The following is a 27,089-nucleotide window of genomic DNA, read 5'->3' as shown; positions in this document are numbered from 1 at the left end:
TTGGAAGAACTGAGGGATGGTTTGAGTAAAGGAATTACTGATCAGATAGTTAGGGCTGGTTCTGAAGGAGGGAGCACCTTCCCATTGCACCCAGATTCCCACACATAGAGAAGATAAGAATTCAGGCCCAGAGAGTGAGTTACTTTATCTAAAGTTACAGGACTAGAAGTGGAAGGGCTAGGCAGAGAGTCCAGTTTTCTAGACTTTTCCCACTTGTTTTTTCTCTTCTTCCCTCTGACAGTGGATGGAAGACAGACACAGAGGGGAAAGGTGTATAATGAACACTTATTTTAGGTATTGATTGTTTTTACCTTTCCATCTTTCTGATGATTCACCATCTTAATACCTCAAAGAAAAACATATTTTGTTTTCAGATATTTAAGATTCTTACTATCATTTTCCTAAGTAGTCTGAGTACTGTTTGCATTAGATACTCAGAGGTACTTGAGTGAAAATATTCTTCAAGGAATTAGGATCAAATGACTATTTAAGACCACCATGTGACAAGAAGTGAGTTTAGTATCAACATCCCATGTCACAGATGAGAAAACTGAGGCCCAGAGAGGTGACAGGACTCGTCCAGGGTCACACGACCTGTCAGTGAGCCAACATGCTCTGGCCAGGTGCCACCACCGGTTCTAAGTACAGGCGGGTGTGGAAGTGGGAGAGGCCACCCCTATTCGGTGCATGCTGGCATCGCCGCTCCCAAAATCTCTTGGAGCAAGATGCTAACTATCTCTTTAAGAAGGAAAGTGAAGACGGGGCGCTTACGCAGCTGCCGGCGAGCCGCCGACTGGCTGGTCCCCTGCATCCACCTCACCCTCCCTGTCCCTCCCTCCCTCCCGGCAGCCCCAGCCCCGGCGAGCACCCAGCTAGCCGCCTCCAGCAGGGGCTCCGGAGAGCAGTTCGGCGGCCTGGGCAGGGCAGCCGAAGCCATGGAAGCCTCCGCAGGTGATGACAGGGACCTCCGGGGACCACCGCCCCAGCGGTGCCGCCGCGGCCCAAATGCCAAGTGCGGGTGGGGGAAGGGGAGGCTCGGGGGAGCAGCCGGAGCGCCCAGCGGTCAGCCAGCCCTCCCGGCTTTTCGGGCTGCCGCGGCCCAGCTGTCAGCGGCTGGGGGACTCGACCGCCCCGGGTCCCCGCCCACGCTCACCCGCCCCTGTCTGTCTGTTTTCCCCACCGCCGCAGGTTGCTGATCTGGGCCAGGCAGCTGCAGCAGCGACTGCAGAGGCACTGCGCCAAGCCGGGCCGGAGCGGTGAGAGCCGCTGGCGGGGCTGCGGAGGGCGAGTGGACTCAGGTGAGGAGGCCTCGGCGGAGCCGGGAGAGGGGCCGCGTGTGCTGCACCGCTGCGGGCTGCGGGCGGGGGCCGCTCGCTGCGGTAGAATCCCTCAGAGGACACCAGCCGCGGAGGGGTTAACAGTGACTCATTCTTACCCTCCCTTCATTTCCCTACACCCTTCTAAGCGCCCCACCACCGCCACCACCTTGAAATTCACCAGTTAGAGGATGCTGGTAGCAGCAGAGAAGATGCCCGAAGTGGGCGATTTTAGGGGATTTTAGGGACCACCCCGTTTCTATTTGTCTTCCTGTTCCAGCATTTGGCAAACATTTAAGCCTCTTTCCTTCTTGGAGGAGGAAGGAGCAAGGGTACCTGAGGGTGGGGGGAGGATGGAACCTCAAACCCAGCCCAAGGTCAAGTGTCAATGACTGCTTCCTTCCCTTATTCCCCCCTGAGAAGAATCAAGGCCCTGCGGTAGATCTGGAAAAAAAAGGCCCCTGACCCCGTAGAGTAGGAGCTCTGAGCCTCAGTCTCCCTGGAGCTTCCTTGAGATGTGATCATTTCTCCTTCTGCTCCTCAGCTGGCAGCTGGGCTGTTGGAACACCAGCTAGCCAGGGGAGTCCCACATTCCCTCCCTCACCCCTGCAGTCTGAGGAGAGGCCTGTTTCCTCTGCCTTCTCTGTCCATCTGGAGGTGGGATGGGCTGGAGTTGTTTCCCCAAAGAAGGTGATCTCTGCAGGCAGGGTGGGGGAGGGAAGGTGCCAGAGATTGGGGTCTTGATGTCCCTTAGCCTGCTCAGAGGCCCCAAGTAGCCATCTTAAAATCCTTTAGGCGTGGGTGTCTGTCTGCTTGTCTGTTAAATGCAGGAGTTGGATTAGATGGTCTGTTCGATTTTAATATGCCATTCAAGCAGCTCTTACATGTCAGGGGGACATCTCTATTAAAAGCAATCTAGAATTTAAACTTGGGTCTATGAAATAATTGGGGTTTCCTCAGTTGATCTCTTTAAACTCGGGACTTCTCAAGGGAAGCATTGACTGTGTGGGCCTTGTAGAACTGGAGGCGTCAGACAGTCCTGTATTGGCATCTCCATGCCATCACTGGAATGACCTTTGTCAAGCTACTTCCCTCCCCCAAGCTTCAGTTTCCTCATCTGTAAATCTGGGAAGAATTTGTCAGAGGGTTGATGTGAAGACTGAATGAGACCTATATGAAAGCGCTGAAAATACTGCCCATGCCTGGCACATAGTAGGTTCTCAGGGATGTGGGACTTGGGAGGTAGACTGGAGGAAGAGGGGAGGAGTGGCTCCTCTTAGTCCTGTGCTTTCTCACCTCCCCACCAGTCTCCTTCCACATCCTTATAGATGGTTCCCTGCCAGGGGATAATGTGTGCTGGAGTGGGCTGGGTTGCCAGGCTGAGGGGCCTAGGAAGCAACCAGGAGGTACAAACATTTCCGGTGCAAGGATACTGATATCATTCCCGCAAATGGTGGTCCCAAGGAGGCACATGTAGCCCAGCACTGGGTTTGGAAAATGTTGGCATCAAAGAGCAGAGTCCCTTAGGGAACAGAAGCATCAAAATCTTATGTGCTGACAGGGAGGCAGGGACCAAGCCTTCCTGTTTTCACCTGGATCCCACTCCTGCTTCCTTGCACTCCAGGAGTCTCTCACTAGAATCTCCATGAGATAAGGAGGCCAAGACTTTGGTGTCTGTATTTCCTATTCTTTATCATCCCTCCTGCTGTCCTGTTCAGCCTTACATTCACCCTTTCTCGTTGCGGTTTATTCCACAGATACATTCTGCCTCTTGACAGCATGATAAAGAAGGCTCCCCATAAGGGTAGTGCAGGGCATTTTGCTGCTGCACCATTTGGGCCATAAGAAATTATTTCCCCAGCTCCACTACATCCCCATTAGTTTGTGAGCTCCTCCCGGCAGAGGCCTGGACTTTTTTCTCTCTCTGTCTTCAACCTCTAGCCCATGGCTAGGCATAAAGCAGGTCCTCAGTAAGTGTTGGATCAAATAAGTTTGAGGAAATTATGTCCCTAAGCCAACTAGGTTAGAGAGAAACTGCGGGAGTGTGTTGACAGTGTAGGGAAAAGCATTGTTAAGTATAGTACTGTGCCAATTGTTGGCTGTCATTATTATTGCTCTTACTATTACTATTGCCAGTGGCCAACAGTTGTTTCACCTTCTCCCTGAGTCAGGCTTGAAGGAACTAGATGTGCCTTTGGGAGTGATGATGGTGGTTCTGGCTGGTGAAAGATGAGCATAAAGAGAAGAAAATTGGGAAGAGAATGATTCCAGCCTCTTCTTGTATTTCGGGGAAGGAGCAGATAAGGAGAATCAAACAAGTCAAAATGGACATATAGCAAAAAATCAGGAGACCCAGGTCCCAGGTCTTGTTCTACTACCACCGCATTGAGTGACCTTGGGCCAATCATAGCTCCTCTCAGGACCTCTAGTTCCCCAGGTATAAAGTGAGAAGACATGATCCTGAAGCTTCCTTCTGCTTCTGACATTTTGTCAAGTGGATTTTGTTGAATAAAAGTAAGACAACTATTATTACTCTGAGTATTATTTATGGAATAGCAGACCATTACCTATTTCAGGTAATCCTTGTAACAGATTATACTGATGTGAAAGTAGAGGAGTCTGAGGCTTAGAGAGAGTGACCTTCCTAAGGCTACAGAGCTCGAAGTGGCAGAACTGTTATCCGACACCTGGTCTATCCGAGTCGAAAGGGTGAGCTTTTGCAAAGGTTTCGCTACCTCCGCTTCTAGTCGCTGTGAGGTGTGTGTACACTTGAACTGTGCCTAGGGCTTTGGAGAAGGGGAAGCTGTGAAGGATTCTTGACAAAAGATCAGGCATTTCTCCAAAGGGACTGTTGCGGGGGAACTTGCTGGGTTGACGAGTGTGTGAGTTAGTGCTGTAAAGTCTTCCTTGCTGCGTGAGCTCGGCTTTGCTGATGAGTGGCCGGTGCCCCTTTACCCAGGAGAACGGCTGGGAGTGAATGACAGTCATGACAGGCACACGTTTTGAGCTCCTCCTAGGTCCTGTGCTCTGTTTTACACAGGTTCACTTACTCTTCAAATAATCCTACTATGTGGGCTTAGACTTTAATCTTACCCATTTTATAAGTGAGGAAGCCAGGGCAGTGAGACAAAGGATCTTGCCCAGAGTTACACAGCTAAGTTGTGGTAGATCCAGACACAGTTTAGCTGAGAGTTGAAAGAACTGCTTTTAGTCTGAGCCTTCTCACTGACAGTGTGACTTCAGGTTAGCCAGTTTCTCTCTGCATGTCCTAAATGCACTGGACGCCTCTATGACTCTAAAGGGCCTAAATGCTGCCTTGTCCCAGAACAAGAGTGGAGTTTCCTTGTCCGGCTAAACATGGATCAGCCTTTGTTTATTATTTATTTATCAGGCCCTGTTCATGCCTTGGAGAAGGAAATGGCAACCCACTCCAGTGTTCTTGCCTGGAGAATCCCAGAGACAGGGGAGCCTGGTGGGCTGCCGTCTATGGGATCACACAGAGTTGGACACGACTGAAGTGACTTAGCAGCAGCAGCAGCAGCAGACCAAGCACATAGGATACAGAAAAGAGTAAGAGGCGATCCCTAATTTCAAGAAGCTCACGGCTAATAGAGGAAGACAACTATCTAAGCCTGTGGGTATGGTTGGACTATCTAGGAGCTGTGACAACACTGATGTGGATGTAATGGGACAGGGAGAAAGGGATGGCCTCTTCCTCCTCTCAGGAAGACTTTAGAGAAATGATGCCATTTTCTGCATTAAATTTGTGTATAATAGTAATAATAATAAATGTTCTACCCAGATTAGGATGTTTCCAAGGAGTTTTTGACTCTTGACTGCAGCAACCCAAAAAGTGGCCACAATCTGAGGGACCATCCCAACTCACTCTGTGGCTCAGTTCCAAAGGAGCCATCCATTTGTCTCAGGGGGCCTGGAATCCTCCCTGTCATCAGAGGCCTCTAGAAGCAGGACTCTGAGGCTCCTCTTGGAAAGCCTGTCTAGTGCCTATAACCATCCAGTGGGCTTGGGGACTTCTTCCTCATGTCATTATCCCACCTGTCCAGACCACCCGACACCTGGAGAGGTGAAGGCATTTAGCCAAGATTACTCAGCAAGGCTGGGATCAGAACTCTGGCCTTATGGGGACTGCATTTCTGAGCCATAAGGGTGTCTTTCTACATCTAGGTCACTAGGGACCTAAGGGGCCGTTTCTTCATTTGATGGGCAGCTCACACCGAGTAGAGGTTTGATGCAGATGATGTGAAGCTAAGGGCCCTTAGAGAGAGGAAGCCTGTGTTCCCAAGCTGCTTTGTACTGCCTGATGAACAGGTATTTATGAAGTGTTTGTCATATGCTAGCACCTCTGTACTGAGGTGCTGAACCAACCGAAAGAGAACACCTGGGAAGCAGCTTGGTACAGTGGAAAGAGCAAGCGCCGAGGGGCCAGGAGACTGACCTCAGCTCTGCCAGGACTCCCTGGGTGGCCTGAGGCAAGGCTCTTTGCTTTTCCACACCTGCAAAATGATAGGCAGAGGTGGTGATCTCTTCAAGCACTGACTGGTTAACAATTCCGCAACACTTTCTTCTGTTCTAGAACCACTTTAAGGGATACAAGAGTGGATATGATACAGATAACTGTAACCTGAGGAAGAATGAGATAAATATAACTAGAGGTATGAACACATGCTCTGTGGGTTTGCTGGAGGGAGAGGGTTTGGGAAAGGCTCAGTAAAAGCTACCTCTTCAAAGATAGGATGAGATGCGGATCAAGGTGGGGGGGGCGGTTTGAACCATGAGGAGTAGCAGAAACATGCTTTCATTCTGGACAGGAAGGCTGTATAGCAGAGCAATGGTCCTCAGATTTCAAAGATCAGTACATTTGAGAATCTATCCTAGGTTGGCCAACTTTTTACTCTGCCGAATAAGGACAAATTACACTCGTTCTGTTTACTGTTATAGTCATATAGAGAGAAAAAGAACATTTTAATACCTTTATCCCCAAAGTAAGAAGGCTATATTAAATCAGGGAAAAAAATGATTCCTTCAAATCAGATGCATTTTGCTTTATTTAAAAACTCACTACAGGGATTTCCCTAGTGGTCCAGTGATTAAGACTCCAAACTGCCAATGCAAGGGGCCTGGGTTTAATCCCTGGTCAGGGAACAGGCTCTCACATGCCACAACTAAGACCCAGTACAGCCAAATAAATAAAAATAAATACTTTTAAAAGTCTCATTGCATTGTCCATATTTTGCAGCAGACCAGGGAGCTTCCCAGGTGGTGCTAGTAGTAAAGCACCCGCCTGCCAAGGCAGGAGAGAGAAGAGACACAGGTCCAATCCCTGTGTTGGAAAGATCCCCTGGAGGAGGAGGATCCACTCTAGTGTTCTTGCCTGGAGAATCCCATGAACAGAGGAGCATGGCAGGCTACAATCCATAGGGTCACACAGAGTCGGACACAACTTAAGTGACTTTGCACACACTCACTGTCCTTGAGTTTGGCTCTGAAGTCAGGCTGCTTGGGCTCAAATCCTGGCCAATTTTTTCTCTAGAGCCTCTGCTTCCTCATCTGTAAAATGGGGACATGACACTGTCTATCTACCTCCTAAGGTCACTAGAGGAGGTCCATATGCTATAGTAAAACATGTAAAGGAAGGAACCTCAAACTCTCTTGTCCATTTTGGGCTTTGGAAGATGATAGCAAATTGGAGAGTATTTACTTGAAAGAGGCAGCTGCTAGCCTGCCTGCCACTCCTGCCACGCAAGAATGTGGGTCACATGTTGTCGGATCTTCTCATTTATAAGAAAGAAACCCAGGTATTTCCCTGGCTGTACAATGGTTAGGACTCCATGCTTCCACAGCAGGGGGCATGGATTCGACCCCTGGTCGGGGAACTAAGATTCCACAAGCTGCATGGGCAAAAAATAAATAATTACAATAATAAAAAATAAGACAGAAATCTGAATGTTTGTGACATCTTTTGATTTTTTTTTAATGTGACCAACTAGGCAGCCTTTTAAAATACGCCCATTAAAGTGTGTCTGTATCAGGCCATCAGTCTGTGCTTCCTGATGTACAGTGTTAGATGCCAGACATGTAGTGCTCATAGCTGTTGGCTGAGGATGAGGACAGAGAAAGGAAATGAAGCTGAGAGTGCAGACCTGGACCAGGGATGCCCTCCCTCTCTTCAAGACAGGGGAACACATTGCTTTGGCCACTTGGATCTTCTGTTTCTGGCCGCCTGCTTCAAAGGCCCAGTTTGTGCCCCTTCGCTTCTGGCAGCACTGTCAGGAAGGAGTCTCTAGAGACTGAGGCTTAAAAACCCCTCTGAGCCCCCTGGAACCTGCCAGCCTCCCTTCCACAGGGTCTTTGGAAGCTTGATCAGCAGCCTCAGAAGGGGGAATTTGACTGATGGCCAGTGAAGCCGGCACAAAAGCTACCCTTGAGAAGCAGGTGTAGGAGAGGTGCTGGTATCTCCTCAGCAGGAGGGGCATTTCTTGTTCTCTGGAAGCCACGCTGGTTCTACCACCTCTGCCTGGGTTATGATGAGGTCTGGACAGTAAGTGATCTCTTTTTGACAGCTCTGCCACATAGCCACCCCCAAGGAAAAGCTGGGATCTGATTATGAAGGAAGCCTAGAGTGTTCTCAGAGAGGACCTCCTGATTAGCTGGAGGAACCCCACTGACGTGCTTTCAAGGCATTCTGGGATTCAGACTAAAGCCACTGAGGACAGTTTACATTTTTGTGGCTCCACTTAATCAAATATTCATCAAGCATCTACTGTGGTCAGGCTTTACCCGGGCCACCGTGGGGGAATGCAAAGAAATGTTTCCATTCGTTCATTCAGCCAGTGTGTACAGTGTCCAGTCTATAAGCAGGTACTGATGTTCAGTTCCTCCCACTCAGGGAGATTTTGAGGCTGATAAAGATATATGGATGATACATGGAGCCTGGCTCATAGAAATATTAGTAACAGCTGCCATTGGATTGCGTGCCTTCCGAGTGTTAGATGCTAGATTGTAGTACCTGCTTTAGAGAGTGGGTATGGGGACTGAATGGAGTCTTCATTTGAAACACTTACTGTGCCTGCCACATGCTGGTGCTCAGTAAAAGGGTAGCTGCTTTACAGTAACCTTGCAAACTGGGCAGATCCAGAAGAAAGGCCAAGACACTTGTTAGAAAAACAAGACGCAAAACAACTCAGTCCCACTTAGCTTATGTTATCCTCATTTTATAGATGAGGACACTGGGGCTCAGAGAGGGGAAGTAGTTTGTTCAGAGCTACTGTGTAACAAGCTGGTCTGTTTGGCATCAGAGCTATGTTCTTTCTTCTAAGCCATATTGCTTCAAAAAAAGTGGTTAATGAATAAAGCAATAAAGCTACTATTCAACAGGTGAGGCAGTGCCACCTGGTGAGGTGGGGCATTTTTATAATTGAGGAAGCTGAGACCAGTGGAAAGAAGGAACTGGCCATACTCGTGTAACCAGAAAGTGGTGGGGTTGGAACCCCAACCCAGGCATGTTGGACATGGCTTCCCACACTGCTGGGATGGAATATGGTCATCAGGTATGAAGATAGTTGTATGCGGAAACTCAAATTTCAGTCACATGAGAGATCTTGGGCTTCCACATGCCCTGAAGGGCAGTCCCCAGATCAGCACTTACAGGTGCCGGCCAGGGAGGACAATTTAGGCTCAGTTCAAGGAAAAACATGCTAAACTGAAAAACCATCTAGCAATGAAGCAGTATATTTTGAGAGCTAGTTTCTCATCTCTAGGCTGCTCCCATAGGTCTTGATGTTCTAGAAGGAATTCTTGCAATGTGATGGGATTTGGAATGGCGATGCTCAATAGTCTTGTAATCTAGAGGGTCGGGAATTCTAGCATAGGACTGGTCACAGGTGATGCAAGCAGTGAGTGCTACTGGCGTCCCCAAGATGAAGGGTAACCGTGGGCTGGGGCTATCTGGGAACGCTTCCTAGTGGGAGGAACTAGAGCAGGATCTGAAGGGTTGGGGAAAGGGAGAGGAGTAGGACTGGGTAAGCTGAGCAAGTCCTAGGGTGGTGAGCCCACCAGTCTAGCTGGGCTGTAGGGTTAGTACCTCTCAGCGAAGGGCAGTCCCCTGTTCTCCAGAGCTTTTTTAAATGGTAGAAATGGCACAGGGAATCCTGGGTCTTTCCCAAAGCCTCATTAGGAGGCTAGTTTGGCACCACGTCCCCCTCTTCCCTCCAAGCCACTGCTCCTCTCTTCATTGTACCACTCACCTCCTTCCATCCTCCCTTTCGGAGGTGGCAGACTTCAGACATTGAGCTCTCCTGGGAGACAGGTGTGCCAAATGTGGCCTCTGCAGTGAGGCGAAGCCTAGGGCGCTGACCAAGATCACCTTCCTCTCATTTGGGGCACAGAGCTGAAGCCAACCTGGGCCTCCTAGGGGCTACTTGCTGCTCAGGGTGAGCTCTGGCTTCAGAGTCAGGCCTGGCTCATCTCCAGTTCTGCTGCTTGTCAGCCTGAGACCGCAGAAAAATTGTCTTACTCCCCATCCTCCCCTCCCAGCCCCCACCCCTGGGCCATGTTCTCATCTACCAAAGAGGGATCGATCATTCATGCCTGAGAGGAGAGGATGATCTGCCAAAAGGGCATGGCACATGGCAGATGGCCCCACAAATGCGCCTCCTTTCTATGGCCTCAATTGCTTCTCTCCCCGCTGGGTCCCAACCCTTGTCCCTGCGAATGATAAGAGGCACAGGGATGTGTGACATGGCCTATCCTCCTACCGCTCTTCAAGGAAAGTATTATTATAAAAGAGGAAGTCGAGTCACAGGGAATTGAAGCGACTTGTCTTTTGTATGTGGCTGAGCTACCAAATAACCAATTCCTGAGCCCACTTCTCCCCATTCCTTTTTCTCCCTTTGCTTTTTCATTCTCTTTTCTCTCCCTGTTTCTGCTCCTTTGGGCCTGTGGGTATCCATTCCTCCCTCCTCAGCCCTTAGCTGGGCTCTTCCGAGCAAGATTACCAGCCCTGGGGCTGATTGGAATGAGCCAGCCTAAGAGCTAACGAAGGGTATTTTGCTGCTTCAGAAATGTCCGTAAGGGGCCCTTGGTCAAATTCTATCCCAGTCAGCAGTATTCCCTCCACGGGCCCCTCCTTTCTACCTCCTTTACTTAAATTCACCCTGAAATTTTCTTCCCATCACCACTGCTATCTCCCCATGTTCCCATCTGTCTCAAGGCCCAGTTCATGTGCTATCTTTCAGGAGTCCCTATTCGTCAGCTCCTTCCCGGAGCCCAGGCTCCTAGTCACCAAGCCTAGCTCTGTGAGCTCAGAGGATGGAGAGCTCCTGACCCTCCACGCCCTCCCATTTCCTGCACTACAGAGAGCAGCCCCCAGTACCCAGGGCCCGGCCTAGAGCTGTAGGACTACTTGAGCCAACTCCCTGGCTTGTGGCTGCCTTCTAAAAACAGGGGGCGGGTAGGCTCCATGCCTAGGAGAGGATGGGCCTCAGAGTTGTTAGGACTAGCAGGAGATGGCTGTTGTGAGGAGTCTCAGAGGCTAGCCTTCCAGTGAAGGAGCCCAGGATCCAAGTCTGGACAACATCAGATCCCTCACCCTGCTCTCTGAGTGGTCAGCTGAGAGCACGGACTTTGGAGCTGGACAAGTTGGACTGCCACCTTGGTCTTGATCATGGACTTACTTTGTGACTGTGGGAAAGTCACTTGATTTCTCTGACCCTTTTGTTTCCTCAGTAGTAAAAATGGGCTTCATAGTCATAATTCCAGCCTCATAGGAGCAAAGCTGGGTAGAGAATTAAACTAGATTAGAAATCCCATGTGTGTAAAGCCCACAGCACGGGGTTTAGCACACAGTAGGTGCTTAATAAGTGCTAGTACCCTTACACCCAGTTAGAAGGAAAGAACTTTATAACTTCTCTTGTTTTCCAAAGATCTGATACATCTTCGGTTGGTAGTGAGCTCCCTTCTCACTGGTGGTATTCAAACAGTCTAGGTGACTGCAGAACAGGACTGTTATTCAGAGAAATGGTGCTTCGATCAGCATCATTGGAAGTTGGGCTTTGAAATCTTCACATTCTTTCTTGTCCTTAAGTTCTGTGATTCTGTGAAGACGTTGACTCAGATCTCCTTAGTCAATTATGAGAAACAGTTGGGGTTTGGCTTGAATGTCTGCTTAGCACAGATAAAAGACAAAAATCTGCTGGAGTTATGAGCTAATTGAAGGCTTTCTCCCAAGAAATGACGAGGCTAGAAACAAAATCAGGTCTAAGAAGAAGAGTTCTCACACACCCTATGAAGGGAACCCAGCTGGGATGTTTAGGGTATGAGGCTAAATGTGTAGGCTGACTTTTGGGAAGGCTACACCATGGTCGATAGCGTGAACTGCCCAGAGCAAGGCCTGTGCTTGATTTGCCTCTGAATCCCCAGTGCCCAGTGCAAGCCAGGCATACAGGAAGTACTCTGGACAAGTAATGAGCGAATGGCAAATAGCCTTGATGTTTTTTGCAGATGGAATCTCTTGAGTTTAGAGACTCTTAGAACTTCCTAGAGGCCACGTGATGGTTTCCTACTCAGTGCATGGACGTCCGTGCATCTGTGTCCATGTCTGTGCATGTGCCAGGCTTCCAAGAAAGACCCCTCCTGCTTGCTGCTGCCCTGCCGTCTTCTCTTTCTCTGGCCTCTTCCCCTCCTTCCAGCTCTTGATGTATACATCAAGCTGCACCTACTTAGAAGTGTGACTTTTAACATGGGATGTGACCCATGAAACTATCACCACCATTAAGATAATTAACACATCCATCAACCCCCAAAGTTTCCTCTTGCACCTTTATAGTAATTCCTTCCTCTCATACCTCCCTCTCCATTCCCCTCCCCAGGCAACCACTGATCCGCTTTCTGTCACTTTAAATTACTTTGCATTTTCTAGAATTTTTATATCAATGGAACCATATAGCGTATACTTTTTTTGATTGGGGCAGAGGGTCTGGCTTCTTGCACCTGGCCTGATTATTTAGAGATTCACGTTGTTGTGTTTATCAATAGTGTATTCCTTTTTACTTCTGAGTAGTACTCCACTGTGTGTAAGGGTAAACCATGATTTGCTTTTCCCTTTGTTTGTTGATGGACATTTTGGTTTTTTTCTAGTTTCTTGCTATTACAAATAAAGCTACTGTGAACATTTGTGTATAAGTCTTTGTGTGGATATACCTTCTTATTCTCTGGGGTAAATACCTAGGAGTGAAGTGGAATGGCTAGGTCCTTTAGTAAATGCATATTTAAGTTAAAACTGTCCAAGTGTTTCCAAAGTGGTTGTGCCATTTTACATTCCCAGCAGCATGTATGAGAGTTCTGGTTTCTTCACATCCTCAAAGCACTGAGTATGATCAGTCTTTTTATCATTAATCATCCAATAGGTTGTATAGCGGTGTCTCCTTATGGCTTTAATTTGCATTCTCCTAATGACTGATGATGTTGATCATCTTTTTGTGTGCTTATTTGCCATCTCTATATCTTTGGTGAATTATTTGTCCAAAAATTTTTCCAACTTTTAAAGATTTAACCGTTTGGCTGTCTTACTATTATTGAGTTGTAAGAGTTCTTTATGCATTCTTGATACAAGTTCCTCATCAAATATATATTTTGCAACCATTTTCTCCTAACCTCTGTCTTGCCCCAGAGGGCCCTCTGGGAGTTTCAGACTTAATGTGTGTGTGTACGTGTGTGTGTGAGAGAGAGAAACTAGCTTCCTGGGAGACTCTAGCTTCTGAATTCAATCCTTCTCTACTAGCATGTGGAATCACAGGACAGACCTAGAAGTACTTCCTAACCTAACCTCAACAACTTCATTTTGCAAACAGGGGGCCTGAGTCCCTGAGACCATGGGGTGTGGTGTTAGAGCCCACACAGACCTCTGATCTCTAGAGGAAGAGGGCCCAGGCTGGAGGTCTTGATGTCTTGATTCCTGTGACCCCAGAGAGGCAGGTCACCTCTTTGCACCTCCCTCACTTGTCTGTTCTATGGGCACAACTGTGTCTTCCTGTGGATGAGAGGCTGGTGCAGAGCTATCTCCCTGACCATCCCAACTCCAAGGCCAAGGAGTGTGTCAGCACCACCTGTTGCCACAAAAGGCTTTCAGGAGACAGAGGAGGAGGCGCCATGAATTCATTAAGGAAGGCCAGGTTGGAGTTGCATGGGCTAGAACAGTGCAGGGCAAATTTCTCTGCTTTGCTCTGGGCATGTGAAGCCTGAATCAGGACATCATTATCTCTTCTGCCAGTGCCCTTTGGAAGCTCTCCAGCAGATACATGCTGTGTGTGTGTGTGTAGGCTTAGAAACCCTCAAAAGATGGAAGATAGTGATCCATAGCTGATGTGTGTTAACAGCCCATGTCTTATTGGTGTCACAAGTGCTCCAAAAGTCAGAGGTACAGTTCGGCCACCATGGCTGAGCTGTGAACACTGTCTTCTGTGGAGCCACACACAGACATCTGTACTTGAATTCATCCTGGAAGATAAGCAGGTGGAAGAAGCTTGGAAGGGCGCTCTAGGTGGAGGGCACTGCACATGTCAGAGCATGGTGAATCCACAGGATGAATCAGTGAGAGTGAAGATGCTTGGGAAGGTGTGATGGGAGGTGAGGCCGACGACAAGGAAGGCAGAGGCCAGGTGGTCACACAGTTCCATGAGGTTGGGGTGTTTCCTCCATTTATAGATGGGGACACTGAGGTACCAGCTCAAGAGAGGGGCACCCTCAGGTCTGTGAGTCAGTGGCAGAGCTGAGTGTCCAGGTTCCCAGTTCCATGCTCTCTCTCCTGTGCTGGGCTGTGTCCCAGGACAGATGGATGGTGACACTCCCTCAGGGCCCATTCCCGGTGCCTGCATTGACTATGTGGGGTTCTTAGGCCCTGATCACCTGGTTGGCTGCCCCACTTCCTTCAGCTGGTGTCCGCTAGGCCTTGATTCTGAACACAGTCCTGTTCCTGGCACCTGGGAGACTCTGAGCCACTGAAGGCGTGATGCCCACTTCTCTTTTGGCCCTCACAGGCTAAACAACAGCTAGCCTGACTCTAGCCAGGATGTTACTGCTCACAGTGCACAGGCCAGAACTGCCACCGCCACTCTGGACACTTGTATGTTTTAACTGGGTGGATAGCTCCCCCAAACAAAAATAGGGTTCTGTTATTAAGGGAAGAGGGGAGAGGAACATCGGATGGGCAGTGATGAGTGCCCATCACCCCCACCTATCCAGAGGCCTGGGCATCATCACGGTTCTTCCCTCTCTTTGGTTTGCCCATTTCTTCCAAGCCCTGTTGTCCCCATAAATTTCTCTCAAAGCCATCTTTGCTTCTCTCACCTCCTCTCCTTTTCTCCCGTCTTCCGTCTCCCGGTGCCTCTGCTCATTTCTTCCAGCCCCCTCTCAGCAGAACTGGTACAGGGTTGCCTTCCATGCTCTAAACCTGAGGTTGTCCTTCCTCTGCTCATAACTTTTTACTGTAGCCTCAAAAGGTGCTCCTACAGCACCCAGTCTCCCCTCTGCTCCCTCTGGGCCCTACACTGTCTGACCGGTGTGCCCAGCCCCTTGTCTCTGCCCTCCTCCCGCAGGCCTCTGGAGTGTTGACTCCCGCCCCCTGTGCTCAACCTGGAATGATCCCCACAGACAGCTCTGCATCCACCCGCAGAAACCTGCTCCTGAGTTCTGCAGAGACTTTCCATCCTCTTCCCAGCCCCTCCCTGACACACACTCTGATTACTGGGACCACTGGGGAGAACCCAGTGCACATAGACACTTGGTAAACATTGACCAAAATGACCTTGCCAGAGCTGCCACACAGATAAGAAGGGCTGTGAGTAGGAGAGGGAGAAAGCTTGAGGGGGCATGGAGGTAGGCCACTTTTGAGCTCAGGCTCTCCAGGAGGCCTCAGTTTCCCTCTTTGCCATGTGGGGATGAGGACACTTGTCACTAGCCAAAGAGATGCAGAAAGACCATCTTGGGTAATTCTTGTGTTTGAACTGGAACTCCTTGCCTTTTAGGAGACAGAACTAAGTGCCTATGGTTTTATCGAGGGGAAATACAGCTGCTGTGCATATGTTTTGGGGGGAGAATCAACTGGCAACTCAACTCTTTAGCAAAGCAGTTTGCAGCATATTCATACTCTTTAACCCTATAAATCTCTCCTGGGGATTCATCCTGAGGAAATAATTCTAAATACAGAAAAACATTTATGCACGAAGATGCCTACTGTGGCATCCTTTTTGAGAGTGAAAAAGTCTAAATGTTCAACAAAAGGGGATGTTAAGGATAACCATGATGGAGCCATGACATGGACTATTATATAGCCCATAAGATACTTTTCATAAAGAAAATGCCATATCATGGGCAATTCATAAACTGTGTTAAATTTTTGAAAGATACAAAGATGCCTCTCTACCATGGCTATAACTATGTAAAAATAACACCCCCACCCCCACCCCCCACCAACCAATACAGTTTTCCTTTTATGCTTAGAAAAAACTAGAAGGAGCAACAGTAAAATTAATCAGTGGTTTATCTTTGAGTAGCAAAACTGGAGGGTTGTTTTTTTTTTAAGGTGCATGCTACTTTTATAGTTGGAATGTGTTAGTTCCTCAGTCATCTCCAGCTCTTTGCAACCTCATGGACTGTAGCCAACCAGGCTCCTCTGTCCATGGAATTCTCCAGGCAAGAATACTGGAGTGGGTTGCCATGCCCTTCTCCAGGGGATCTTCCTGACCCAGGGATCAAACCAGGGTGTCTCGCATTGCAGGCAGATTCTTTACCATCTGAGCCACCAGCAAAGCCCTATAGCTATAGTAACAATATTCATAAATAGAGCTATATTTAAAATTTAAAAATTATCCAGTTGTAGCTAATTTGTGACCTTCTTGGGATGAGTTATGTCTCTGGGCCTTGGTTTATAAAATAAGGAAATGGAATTATGGCTCATTGGGTAGTGTGTGCCAGGATTCTTCACAAGCATTATCTGATTAAAATTCCCAATGGAAACTCCATGTTGCAGATGAGGAAGCCAAAGGCCATGGTCAGTCCTCTGCTGAGAATTAAGTTTCCAGATGGATTCTGCCCTAAGAAAAGCCCCTGCTCTGTACGCCTCCTCAAGGGCCCCTGTGATTATGAAGATGTTTGTGTGCTCCGGAGAAAAGTCAGGAAGAGGGACACCTGAGAGCCTTGTGTCAACATAGCCAAGAAGAGTTTAGCTTATATAGTCAGGAGGCGGTGTTTGCCAGCAGGTGAGGAGGAGAGAACTTTGTGCTAACTGCAGCCAGAGCTGTTGGTCTCTGCTTCACCTTTCTGCCCCAGCAGACTTCTCCTAAGCAGAATTTGCCCTTCAGCCCAAGTCCCCATTCCGTGTTCCCAACTTCCCTGTATGTCCAGTGCCCTGGGTTCAGAACTGCAAGGGTTCGAGTCTCAGCTCCACCAGTTCATCCTGGGGCTTTGGGCAAGGGCCACCCCTTCCCCCAACCTCACATCCTCTACCTACAAAATGGGATCAGGCTAGACTAGAGATTCCAAACTCCAACACCAGATAGCTAACAACAACAACAAAAAAAACCCAGGTAAAGAGCAAGAGTGCAGGTGAGAATTGACCAAAAGGAGCCACTTTTCAGCCTCAGTCACTCACTGCTCTGCAGGAATGCGGGCACAGAGCCACAGGATCTTTGGGGTTAAGACAGGCTGGGAAATCTCCAGGTTTTTTAAGTATGAAATCTTTCAAGTTATAAACGTTGACTGAAAATAAAATGCATACAAATGCAGGCCAAAGCAAACTGGTCTATTTGCATGATATAGCCTGTGGGCTGCCAGTTTGGGACCTCTGGACTTTCCTGCCTCTGAGCACCCTCTGGCTTTGACCCTGTCAGCTTAGAAAGTGTTCACAACCTAAAAGTTGAGAGTTATGTTTCATTTGGTGGGGATTTTTAGGACTTCAAGCCCAAGAGACAGCATCTCAAGTTACCCTGAGACAACGGTTCTGAGGAGGCAAGGGAAGGAGCCAGATTATACAGAAGTTTTGCAACAAAGGACAGGCAGTCTGAACATCAAAAGATTGTTGTTAATTAAAGAAAGCTGAATATCCCAAGTTAAGGAATTTAGTGCTTTTCTATTTTGGGGAAGATGCAAGAGTCTTGGCTCACTGAAATCGTTCATATATATATATTTTTCTATATTTTTGGCTGTGCTGAAATCATCATTCTTTTGATTTGCACTTCAGCTATCTGGGGCCAATATTCTGTTTTCACACCTTGAGTTCCTCAGGGCTCACAGTAGAGAGTGGCTGCAGTCTGATGGCTGCTAGGTGGCAGGTATCCTCCACCTTCCTGAGTTTCCTTAGGGCTCAGTGGCTTGGAAGGCTCCCTACCATTGCTGATGACTGTGACACCCTTGTTTACTGATATGACATGAAATATTCCATTTCTCAAGCCTCTGGTTCCTGGACTCCTAGCCTCAGGTATTCCTAGAAGTAACACTGGGCAGAGTGAAGCCCAGGTCTGTGAGAACAAGGAGGCCAGTGTGCTAAGGAGGAGGCCCTAAGTTTGACTCCTGGGCCCCCACACATGCCCTGGATAGATTGTTATTGTTGCCATTCAGTCACTAAGTCATGTCCAACTCTCTGGGACTCCATGGACTGTAGCATGCCAGGCTCCCCCGTCCTTCACTATCTCCTGGAGTTTGCTTAAATTCATGTCCACTGAGTTAGTGATGCTATCTAACCATCTCATCCTCTGCCACCCTTTTGTCCTTTTGCCTTCAACCTTTCCCAGCATCAGGGCGTTTTCCAATGAGTCAGCTCTTCACATTAGGTGGCCCAAGTATCAGAGCTTCAGCTTTAGCATCAGTCCTTCCAATGAATATTCAGAGTTGATTTCCTTTAGGATTGACTGGTTTGATCTCCTTGCTGGCCAAGCGACTCTCAAGAGTCTTCTCCAGCATCACAGTTTGAAAGCATCAATTCTTCAGCCCTCAGCCTTCTTTATGGACCAGCCATCACGTCTGTACATGACTACTGGAATAGATAACAAGGGCCTTAAAAGGCCCTGTCCTGTTGCTTGCTGCAAACCCTGTCCTCTCTGTGGCTTGTGGTGTGCTTGGCCCTGTGCATGGCAGCTTAACATGCACAGGCCCACTTCACCATGTGACAGTGATTAACCTCATGTGGACATAAGGAAACTGGCCCTGATTATGACTGGCCTGCAGACACACAGCTCCCCTCTGAGCTGGGATTTGAACCCAGGGGCATCTTGCTCTACCCTCTGAGTTCCTGCCTTTATTCCTTAGCCCCTCAGAATGCTTGGTTTGTGCTGGTGCTGATGGCCGTGTTGAGTACATGGACTGCACACACACAGATGAGCATAGTTATATGTGTGTACTAGTGAGCACATGAATACAACTCGACCTGTTTTGTGCAAATCTGTGTCCTTGGCACCTATGCTTAGAACAGTCAATTCTTATTTGCAATAGTCATGTTCTGTCACTATAAACCAACTGGGAACCCTGAATTGGTGCGAAACCATTGCTCCCGAGGGAAAACAGAGTTAGGATCCTGGAAGTCTCTTGTTACATTTTCATCAACTGATCAATAAAACCTTGTTTTATTTATTTGTGTTTCTGTTTTAAGACAGCGCCTTTACTATACATTGTTGATACATTCACATTGAGTTTGTGCCAGCAACCCTGTAACTCACACCTCAGGGAAGCTTATCTGGCACTTATCTTCTCTGTAAGGCACCTAACAGCCTTCCTGAGCTTAGGAGCACTGGACAGCACTTCAGCTCTGTACTTGCGGGCCATTTTAAATAGCAAAGTCACCCTGCAAAAAAAAAAGCACAAAACTGTTAAAACATGGCTCTAAATAGCCACAAACAGACATTTGTTTTTAAGAAATGAAACAAGCCAAGTGAAGTATGTATATTTTTAATAACTGGGTACTTCTGGTGACTCCAGTTTGAAACACTAGTTTTTTACGAGATTTTATTTTCAAAGAAAGAAAGAAAAGATATAAGAAGGTTGCCTTGTTCCACCTGAGCTGGGAATGTGGGCATCAGGCAACTAACAGGGCTTGTAAATAAATGCTTACCAGGTACGTGAATTCACACGTATGAATTCCCACTATGGACTCCCCAGACAATGAGGATCCACTGTGACGTATCTTTCACTTTTCTCTGAGGGGTGCTATTAGGATTTGGGATTGTTGACACAGCGAATTGGGTTTTCTGCGTGGGGAGATGTATCAGGTTGGCCAAAAAGGTCGTTCGGGTTTTTGTAGCAGATGTTCTGGAAAGACCTGAATGAACTTTTTGGCCAACCCAATAATCTGGAGGGGCAGCTGGGATGGTTTGAGTTCTACTCTCAGCATTACCACCTACTTGCCGCCTGCCCTCATGCAAGTTCGCTGGTTTCTGGAGCCTGAGCTTCCTTGGTGGTAAAACAGAGAGAATACCCTGTAATATAAGGGTGAATTGACAGGATGAATGTGGGGCACATAGGACAGTGCCTGGCAAGAGACTGGTTACATGGCAGCTTTCAAACTGCTGCTTTCATGCCTTCCTTTAAGATACGGGTTTTAAGAGTTCTGCCCTCAAGGCGCTGCTAGATACTACGGATATGAAGATAGATAAAACCCTGGCTTACAAAGCAATTATTCTTCAATTTAAAAAAAAAAAAATTTTTTTTTTTAAAAACTTAGGCTTACAAATCTAGCAGGAGAGACAAGCCCACCTAAATAGGACACCAAGTGTGAAAAGGACTAAAGTAACAAACTAAGTACTGTTAAACTTTTTTTTGCACCATTTGACTTGCTTCAGATCAGATCAGATCAGATCAGTCGCTCAGTCGTGTCCGACTCTTTGCGACCCCATGAATCACAGCACACCAGCCCTCCCTGTCCATCACCAACTTCTGGAGTTCCCTGAGACTCACGTCCATCGAGTCAGTGATGCCATCCAGCCATCTCATCCTCTGTCGTCCCCTTCTCCTCTTGCCCCCAATCCCTCCCAGCATCAGAGTCTTTTCCAATGAGTCAACTCTTCACATGAGGTGGCCAAAGTACTGGAGTTTCAGCTTTAGCATCATTCCTTCCAAAGAAATCCCAGGGCTGATCTCCTTCAGAATGGACTGGTTGGATCTCCTTGCAGTCCAAGGGACTCTCAAGAGTCTTCTCCAACACCACAGTTCAAAAGCATCAATTCTTCGGTGCTCAGCCTTCTTCACAGTCCAACTCTCACATCCATACCTGACCACAGGAAAAACCATAACCTTGACTAGATGAACCTTTGTTGGCAAAGTAATGTCTCTGCTTTTGAATATGCTATCTAGGTTGGTCATAACTTTTCTTCCAAGAAGTAAGCATCTTTTAATTTCATGGCTGCAGTCACCATTTGCAGTGATTTTGGAGCCCAGAAAAATAAAGTCTGACACTGTTTCCCCATCTATTTCCCATGAAGTGATGGGACCAGATGCCATGATCTTCGTTTTCTGAATGTTGAGCTTTAAGCCAACTTTTTCACTCTCCTCTTTCACTTTCATCAAGAGGCTTTTTAGTTCCTCTTCACTTTCTGCCATAAGGGTGGTGTCATCTGCATATCTGAGGTTATTGATATTTCTCCTGGCAATCTTGATTCCAGCTTGTGTTTCTTCCAGTCCAGCGTTTCTCATGATGTACTCTGCATATAAGTTAAATAAACAGGGTGACAATATACAGCTTGACATACTCCTTTTCCTATTTGGAACCAGTCTGTTGTTCCATGTCCAGTTCTAACTGTTGCTTCCTGACCTGCATACAGATTTCTCAAGAGGCAGGTCAGGTGGTCTGGTATTCCCATCTCTTTCAGAATTTTCCACAGTTTATTGTGATCCACACAGTCAAAGGCTTTGGCATAGTCAATAAAGCAGAAATAGATGTTTTTCTGGAACTCTCTTGCTTTTTCCATGATCCAGCGAATGTCGGCCATTTGATCTCTGGTTCCTCTGCCTTTTCTAAAACCAGCTTGAACATCAGGAAGTTCATGGTTCACATATTGCTGAAGCCTGGCTTGGAGAATTTTGAGCATTACTTTACTAGCGTGTGAGATGAGTGCAATTGTGCGGTAGTTTGAGCATTCTTGAAGCCTGCTTTTACCTGGGTGGTGACATCAATCCAAGTGAATGCAGAACCACTAATTCATTCAGAAAATATTTGAGGGTGTGCGGGGTGCCAGGCACTAATCTAGATGCTGGGAACTATATAAAGAACAAAATGGGCAAATATTCTTACCTTCCTGGAGCTTGTGTTCTAGAGACAATAAACAAAATATGTAAATGTATGAGCTGTAGCGGGACTATGGAGAAAACAAAGCAAGGGAAGAAACAGAGGGCCCCCTGAAACACAAACTATGATAATATTCCAGAGGAAGATTTTAAGGTGGGATAAAAATGTAACATATATGAATAACATTAAGAATAAGACTTCTTTTTTTTTTTTGACTCAGGAATTTTTTTTTTTAGAATAAGACTTCTTAAGATTTATTTATTGTATTTTTTTGGCTGTGGTGGATCTTTGTTGCTGCACCTGGGCTTTCTCTAGTTGCGAAGAGTGGGGGCTTCTCTCTGTCGTGGTGCGTGGACTTCTCACTGCAGTGGCTTCTCTTGATCAGGGCACAGGCTCTAGGCACATAGGCTTTAATAAGTGTGGCTCATGGGCTCAGTAGTTGCAGCTCATGGGGTCCAGAGCACCAGCTCAGGAGTTGTGCACACACTCAGTTGCTCCCCGGCACGTGGGATCTTCCTGGATCAGGGGTTGAACATGTGTCCCCTGCATTGCAAAGCAGATTCTTAACCACTAGACCACCAGGGAAGCCCAAGAATAAGACTGTTTAGATGAATAAATAAATATTGCGTGTGGAGTGCTTTCCTTGCTAGGCATTTCACATATATAATAGCTAATTACACACATACAATTGCTAATCATGACTGTACTCATGCACAACTGTAGTTACCTCCATTTTACAGATAAGGAGACTGAGGTTTAGAGAAATAAAGTGGGATTCTCACTGTCATGAAGATAGTGGATGGTTCAGTTTGGAATTCAGATCCAGACTTATTATCTGAGCCCAAAGTCATGTCTTTCTGTTAAATTAGTCTCTTAGCAAAGGGGAAAAGCTCATTCTGAGACAAAGGGATTTTAATATAGATGTAGATGTTTACAGAATCTCCCCTTTAAAACATTTTTAAATGCTCACTTTAGCTAAAATAAGGGGTAAAGCAGCTTCTCTGGGGCTTCCCTGGTGGCTCAGACAGTAAAGAATCTGCCTGCAATGCCAGAGACCCTAGAACTGTGTTCCAATTTGAGTCAAAAGATATTGGCTACCTGGAAGCCAATACTTATTGAAGAATCCCAAGGATTCATCAATTTGGAAAAAAGAATTCTAGGTGGCTCAGATGGTAAAGAATCTGCCTGACAATACAGAAGACATAAGAGATGTGGCTTCCATCCCTGGATCAGGAAGATCCCCTGGAGAAGGAAATGGCAACCTATTCCAGTATTCTTGCCTGGAGAATTCCAAGGACAGAAGAGCCTGGCAGGCTACAGTCCCTGGGATCACAAAAGAGTCGGACACTACTGAGCAACTAACACACACACACACACACACACACACACGCACACACACACACATATACACACACACACAGCTTCTCCAGAGTAGGAAGTCTTTTGGAAACAGGGGTTTATAATTACCCACCCGCTTCCAGAAAGTGTGAGCTATTTTGGGGGCTGTCAAAAGCCTTGGATCTTGGTGAAGGCAAGAGAATTCAGCTTGAGAATGGATGTGCCATTGGAAATCAGCTGGGTAGGAGTCAGCTGCCAAGGATGGCAGGGAAGCTGGCAGCTGGAGAAAGAAGGAGGGCCTGGGAGGAGAGGTGAAGGATGCTGATGTAGGATCGGCATGGCCCCCAGGCCAAGAAACAGTTAGGTGAACCAGGCCTGTGTCTCCAAGCCCCCAGGAGCCTCCGGAAGATAGATGAGACTTGGCTTCCAACAGAAGCAACATGCCCAGAGTGATTGGTGTGATTGGAATCAGCTGGCCCACCTTCAGTCTCCTGTCCCCTGGCCCTGCATCTCACATCATGGCCTCTGGGAAGTCTTTGGTTTTATGTTTTAGGAAATGTGGCCGTTGGACTAGGTTGTCATGAAATCCAGGAGAGAGGGTGGGAGAAAAAATGCAAAACACATTGTGAGCTTCGGTGGTTCCCTGGTTTGGATACACAGAAAGAGAAGCTCTCTCTTCTCAGGTTGGGTGGGGCTATCTCCATGGAAAGGCGCTGTGGTCCTGGGCAGATCAGATCACACCTGTACATCCTTCTAGCCTTTGGTCCTTGTGTTCCATGGGTCTTTCAGTCTCATGTCAGCAGAGCATAGCACACACAGGGCAACTTGGGTGAGCTCTGAGAGAACCGTCTTTCCTTTACCCTGGGACCCTCATTGCAGGTTCACAATGGGCAGTCCTCTATCCCTACAGCAAATCCCATGCCATAATGTTTCTTTTAGCAGTCATTTTAGGGAGATCTTTATTTATCCTGAAGAATTAGTCTGCTTCCCACTCTCCCTTAACTATAAGAATAAGAAAACTGGGCATAATTTCTCTTTTTGCTTTGGTGGACAGGAAGCTCGGAGTGGGCCCTGAACCTCATTATTGCCAACATGTTTGTATGTGTGGTCAGGCTGGAGTATCCCCTTCTTCCACAGGCCTCAGTTTCAGTGTATATTTTGCTGTGTCATTTGTGAGCTGCCTTAAAGTTGGTGAGATTTCTGTCTTACCCTCGCTTTCTTTCCATGACTTCTTTACTCAAAAAGCTAACTTTTGTTCTTATTTTATCAAACTTCTCAGTTCAGCCACTCAGTCATGTCCGACTCTTTGCAACCCCATGGACTGCAGCATGCCAGGCCTCCCCGTCCATCACCAACTCCTGGAGCTTGCTCAAACTCATGTCCATCGAGTCCGTGATGCCCTCCAACCATCTCCTCTGTTGTCCCCTTCTCCTCCTGCCTTCAATTTTTCTAAGCCTCAGGGTCTTTTCCAATGAGTCACTTCTTTGCATCAGGTGGCCAAAGTATTGGAGTTTCAGCTTCAGCATCAGTCCTTCCAATGAATATTCAGGACTGATTTTCTTTAGGATTAGCTAGTTTGATCTCCTTGCAGTCCAAGGGACTCTCAAGAATCTTCTCGAACACCACAGTTCAAAAGCATCAGTTCTTCACTGCTCAACTTTCTTCATACTCTCACATCCATACATGAGTACTGGAAAAACCATAACTTTGACTAGACAGACCTTTGTTGGCAAAGTAATATCTCTGCTTTTTAATATGCTGTCTAGGTTGGTCATAGCTTTTCTTCCAAGGAGCAAGCGTCCTTTAATTTCATGGCTGCGGTCACCATCCGCAGTATTGTGGAGCCCAAGAAAATAAAGTCTGTCACTGTTTCCATTGTTTTCCCATCTATTTGCCATGAAGTGATGGGACCAGATGCCATGATCTTAGTTTTCTGAATGTTGAATTTTAAGCCAACTTTTTCACTCTCCTCTTTCATTTTCATCAAGAGGCTCTATAGTTCTTCTTCGCTTTCTGCCATAAAGGTGGTGTCATCTGCATATCTGAGGTTATTGATATTTCTCCCGGCAATCTTGATTCCAGCTTGTGCTTCACCTAGCCCAGCATTTCTCTAGCCCAAAGTGCATGATGTACTCTGCATATAAGTTAAATAAGCAGGGTGACAATATACAGCCTTGACATATTCCTTTCCCAATTTGGAACCAGACTGTTGTTCCATGTCCAGTTCTAACTGTTGCTTCTTGACCTGCATACAGATTTCTCAGGAGGCCAATAAGGTGCTCTGATATTCCCATCTCTTGAAGAATGTTCCACAGTTTGTTGTGATCCACACAAAGGCTTTGGCATAGTCAATAAAGCAGAAATAGATGTTTTTCTGGAACTCCCTTGCTTTTTCAATGATCCAGCGGATGTTGGCAATTTGATCTCTGGTTCCTCGGCCTTTTCTAAATCCAGCTTGAACATCTGGAAGTTCACGGTTCACCTACTGTTGAAGGCTGTCTTGGAGAATTTTGAGCATTACTTTGCTAGCGTGTGAGATGAGTTCAATTGTGCAATAGTTTGAGCATTATTTGGCACTGCCTTTCTTTGGATTTGGAATGAAAACTGACCTTTCCCAGTCCTATGGCCACTGCTGAGTTTTCCAAATTTGCTGGTATATTGAGTGCAGCACTTTAACAGAATCATCTTTTAGGATGCTTCTGCCTGGATTCAAATGGGGGTGTGGGGTGGAGGCCACAGTGCGGAAGCTTTGTCACTGGAGCCAGGCACTGAACTCCCAGCCCAGACTCTATCCCCTACTTGCTGGGCAACTTTAAACAAACTGCATGCTTTTCCTGGGTTTCAGTGTCTCTCTGTAAAATGATGGGTTGTGACAAAGTCTACCCAGGATTCTAGAATTCTGTGAGGGTGTTGGCCCTTGGAGGTACTTGGGGTAAATTTAGGAGAGGTGTGGACACCGACTCAAGGATCCTGAGAACTAAGGCAGAGATCTGAAAAGAAAAGGAGAGAATCCATAGAGTCAGAGGTCCCATCCTGTGAGGCTTTAGAGCTGGAACCTCAGGCAGAGGAGGCAGCGGGGAAAGGAGCCAGGTGATGGCTTGACAGCTCTATCAGCCAGGAAGCCCAGGGAAGCATATGCTGTGTCCAAGGTCACTGGAGGGCCTCCATCTGCCAGGAGCCACTTGCCAGGCATCTGCCCAGCTGGGGCTTGTACTGGGGCCCCTCTGTCCCCCAGGCCTCCCCGTGGCTGTCTGCAGAGGGGCAGCCTTGGCACGCTGGATGGTGGAGGGATAGAAACCAGTGTTGCCCCCTACTGCCCCTCCCCATATAGGAGACCTGTCAGGCATTGCCCTGGAGAGCCAGCCCAGGGCAGTTGGCCTGGCAGAGGGTGCCAGTAATTTCAAGAGTCACCCCTGTGCCTGCTGGGACTTGACATAAAGCAAAGAATAATACCTCTGAAAAAGGACAGAAGATCCCTTCAAGGTAGTGATATTCGTAGTAATGGCAAAAAATATTCTGTCTTCTGTTTGTCTAAGCACCTCCTCCGTTGCTGCATTCATTGCCTTGGTTGGATCCTAAAGAGACAGGCAAGGTCAGGAGGGTGGCTCCCACTGAACACGTGTGGCAGCTGAGATTCAGACATGTCAAGGGCCCAAGGTCCCGTACAGTGACCCTGTGATATGGCTTGGGGGGCTGAGGGTCTCTCAGTGCTGGGCTCACACAGCACTTGGTCTAGAGAGCAGGGTGCAGCCAACAGCTGTTGGAAGAGTTGAACACAATGGTCCTCACAATGAGGGCTTCTCCTTTGCCCACACGGCTGATTCCTGGAGGGACGTGGAGAGACTTATGCTGGTTAGGGAGAAGACATATGAAGAATTTCTTTTTGAATAATCATTCTTGCTCTGCTAACCTCCTGTTTCTATGTCCCACTTTTTTGTCTCAGGAAGTGTATTATTTTATCATCTTTTTATTGAAATATAGTTGATTTATACTATTGTGTTAGTTTCAGATGTACAGCTTAATGATTCAGTATTTTTTCCAATTATATTCCATTCTAAGTTATTAGAATGGGTATAATTCCCTGTGCTTGACAGCAGGGGTTCCCAACCTCTAGGATCTAATGCCTCAGATCTAATCTGGGGCAGAGCTGA

At 47.3% G+C, this 27,089-nt stretch overlaps 1 protein-coding gene across 5 annotated transcripts in view; it reads left to right on the top strand.

Annotated features, from left to right (window-relative positions):
- Nucleotides 1–385: 385 nt before the first annotated feature.
- The window catches only part of SNPH (syntaphilin), a 289,004-nt gene continuing 262,300 nt past the window's right edge, over nucleotides 386–27,089 (top strand). The window contains exons 1-2 of one of the 5 annotated variants that reach the window (XM_061437104.1): nucleotides 386–951; nucleotides 1,189–1,298. In XM_061437104.1, coding sequence (XP_061293088.1) covers nucleotides 611–951; nucleotides 1,189–1,298 — 451 coding nt within the window. In that variant the 5' untranslated portion in view covers nucleotides 386–610. Of the gene's footprint in view, nucleotides 952–1,188; nucleotides 1,299–5,910; nucleotides 5,990–27,089 lie in introns of those variants that run through there. The other 4 variants (XM_061437109.1, XM_061437105.1, XM_061437108.1 and 1 more) reach the window with 4 other exon arrangements.

The sequence above is a fragment of the Bos javanicus genome, chromosome 13 (assembly GCF_032452875.1).
Source record: "Bos javanicus breed banteng chromosome 13, ARS-OSU_banteng_1.0, whole genome shotgun sequence".
Taxonomy (NCBI): Eukaryota; Metazoa; Chordata; class Mammalia; order Artiodactyla; family Bovidae; genus Bos; species Bos javanicus.
The sequence above is the reverse complement of the archived record's forward strand: the minus strand, read 5'-3'. Positions and strand labels throughout refer to the sequence as shown.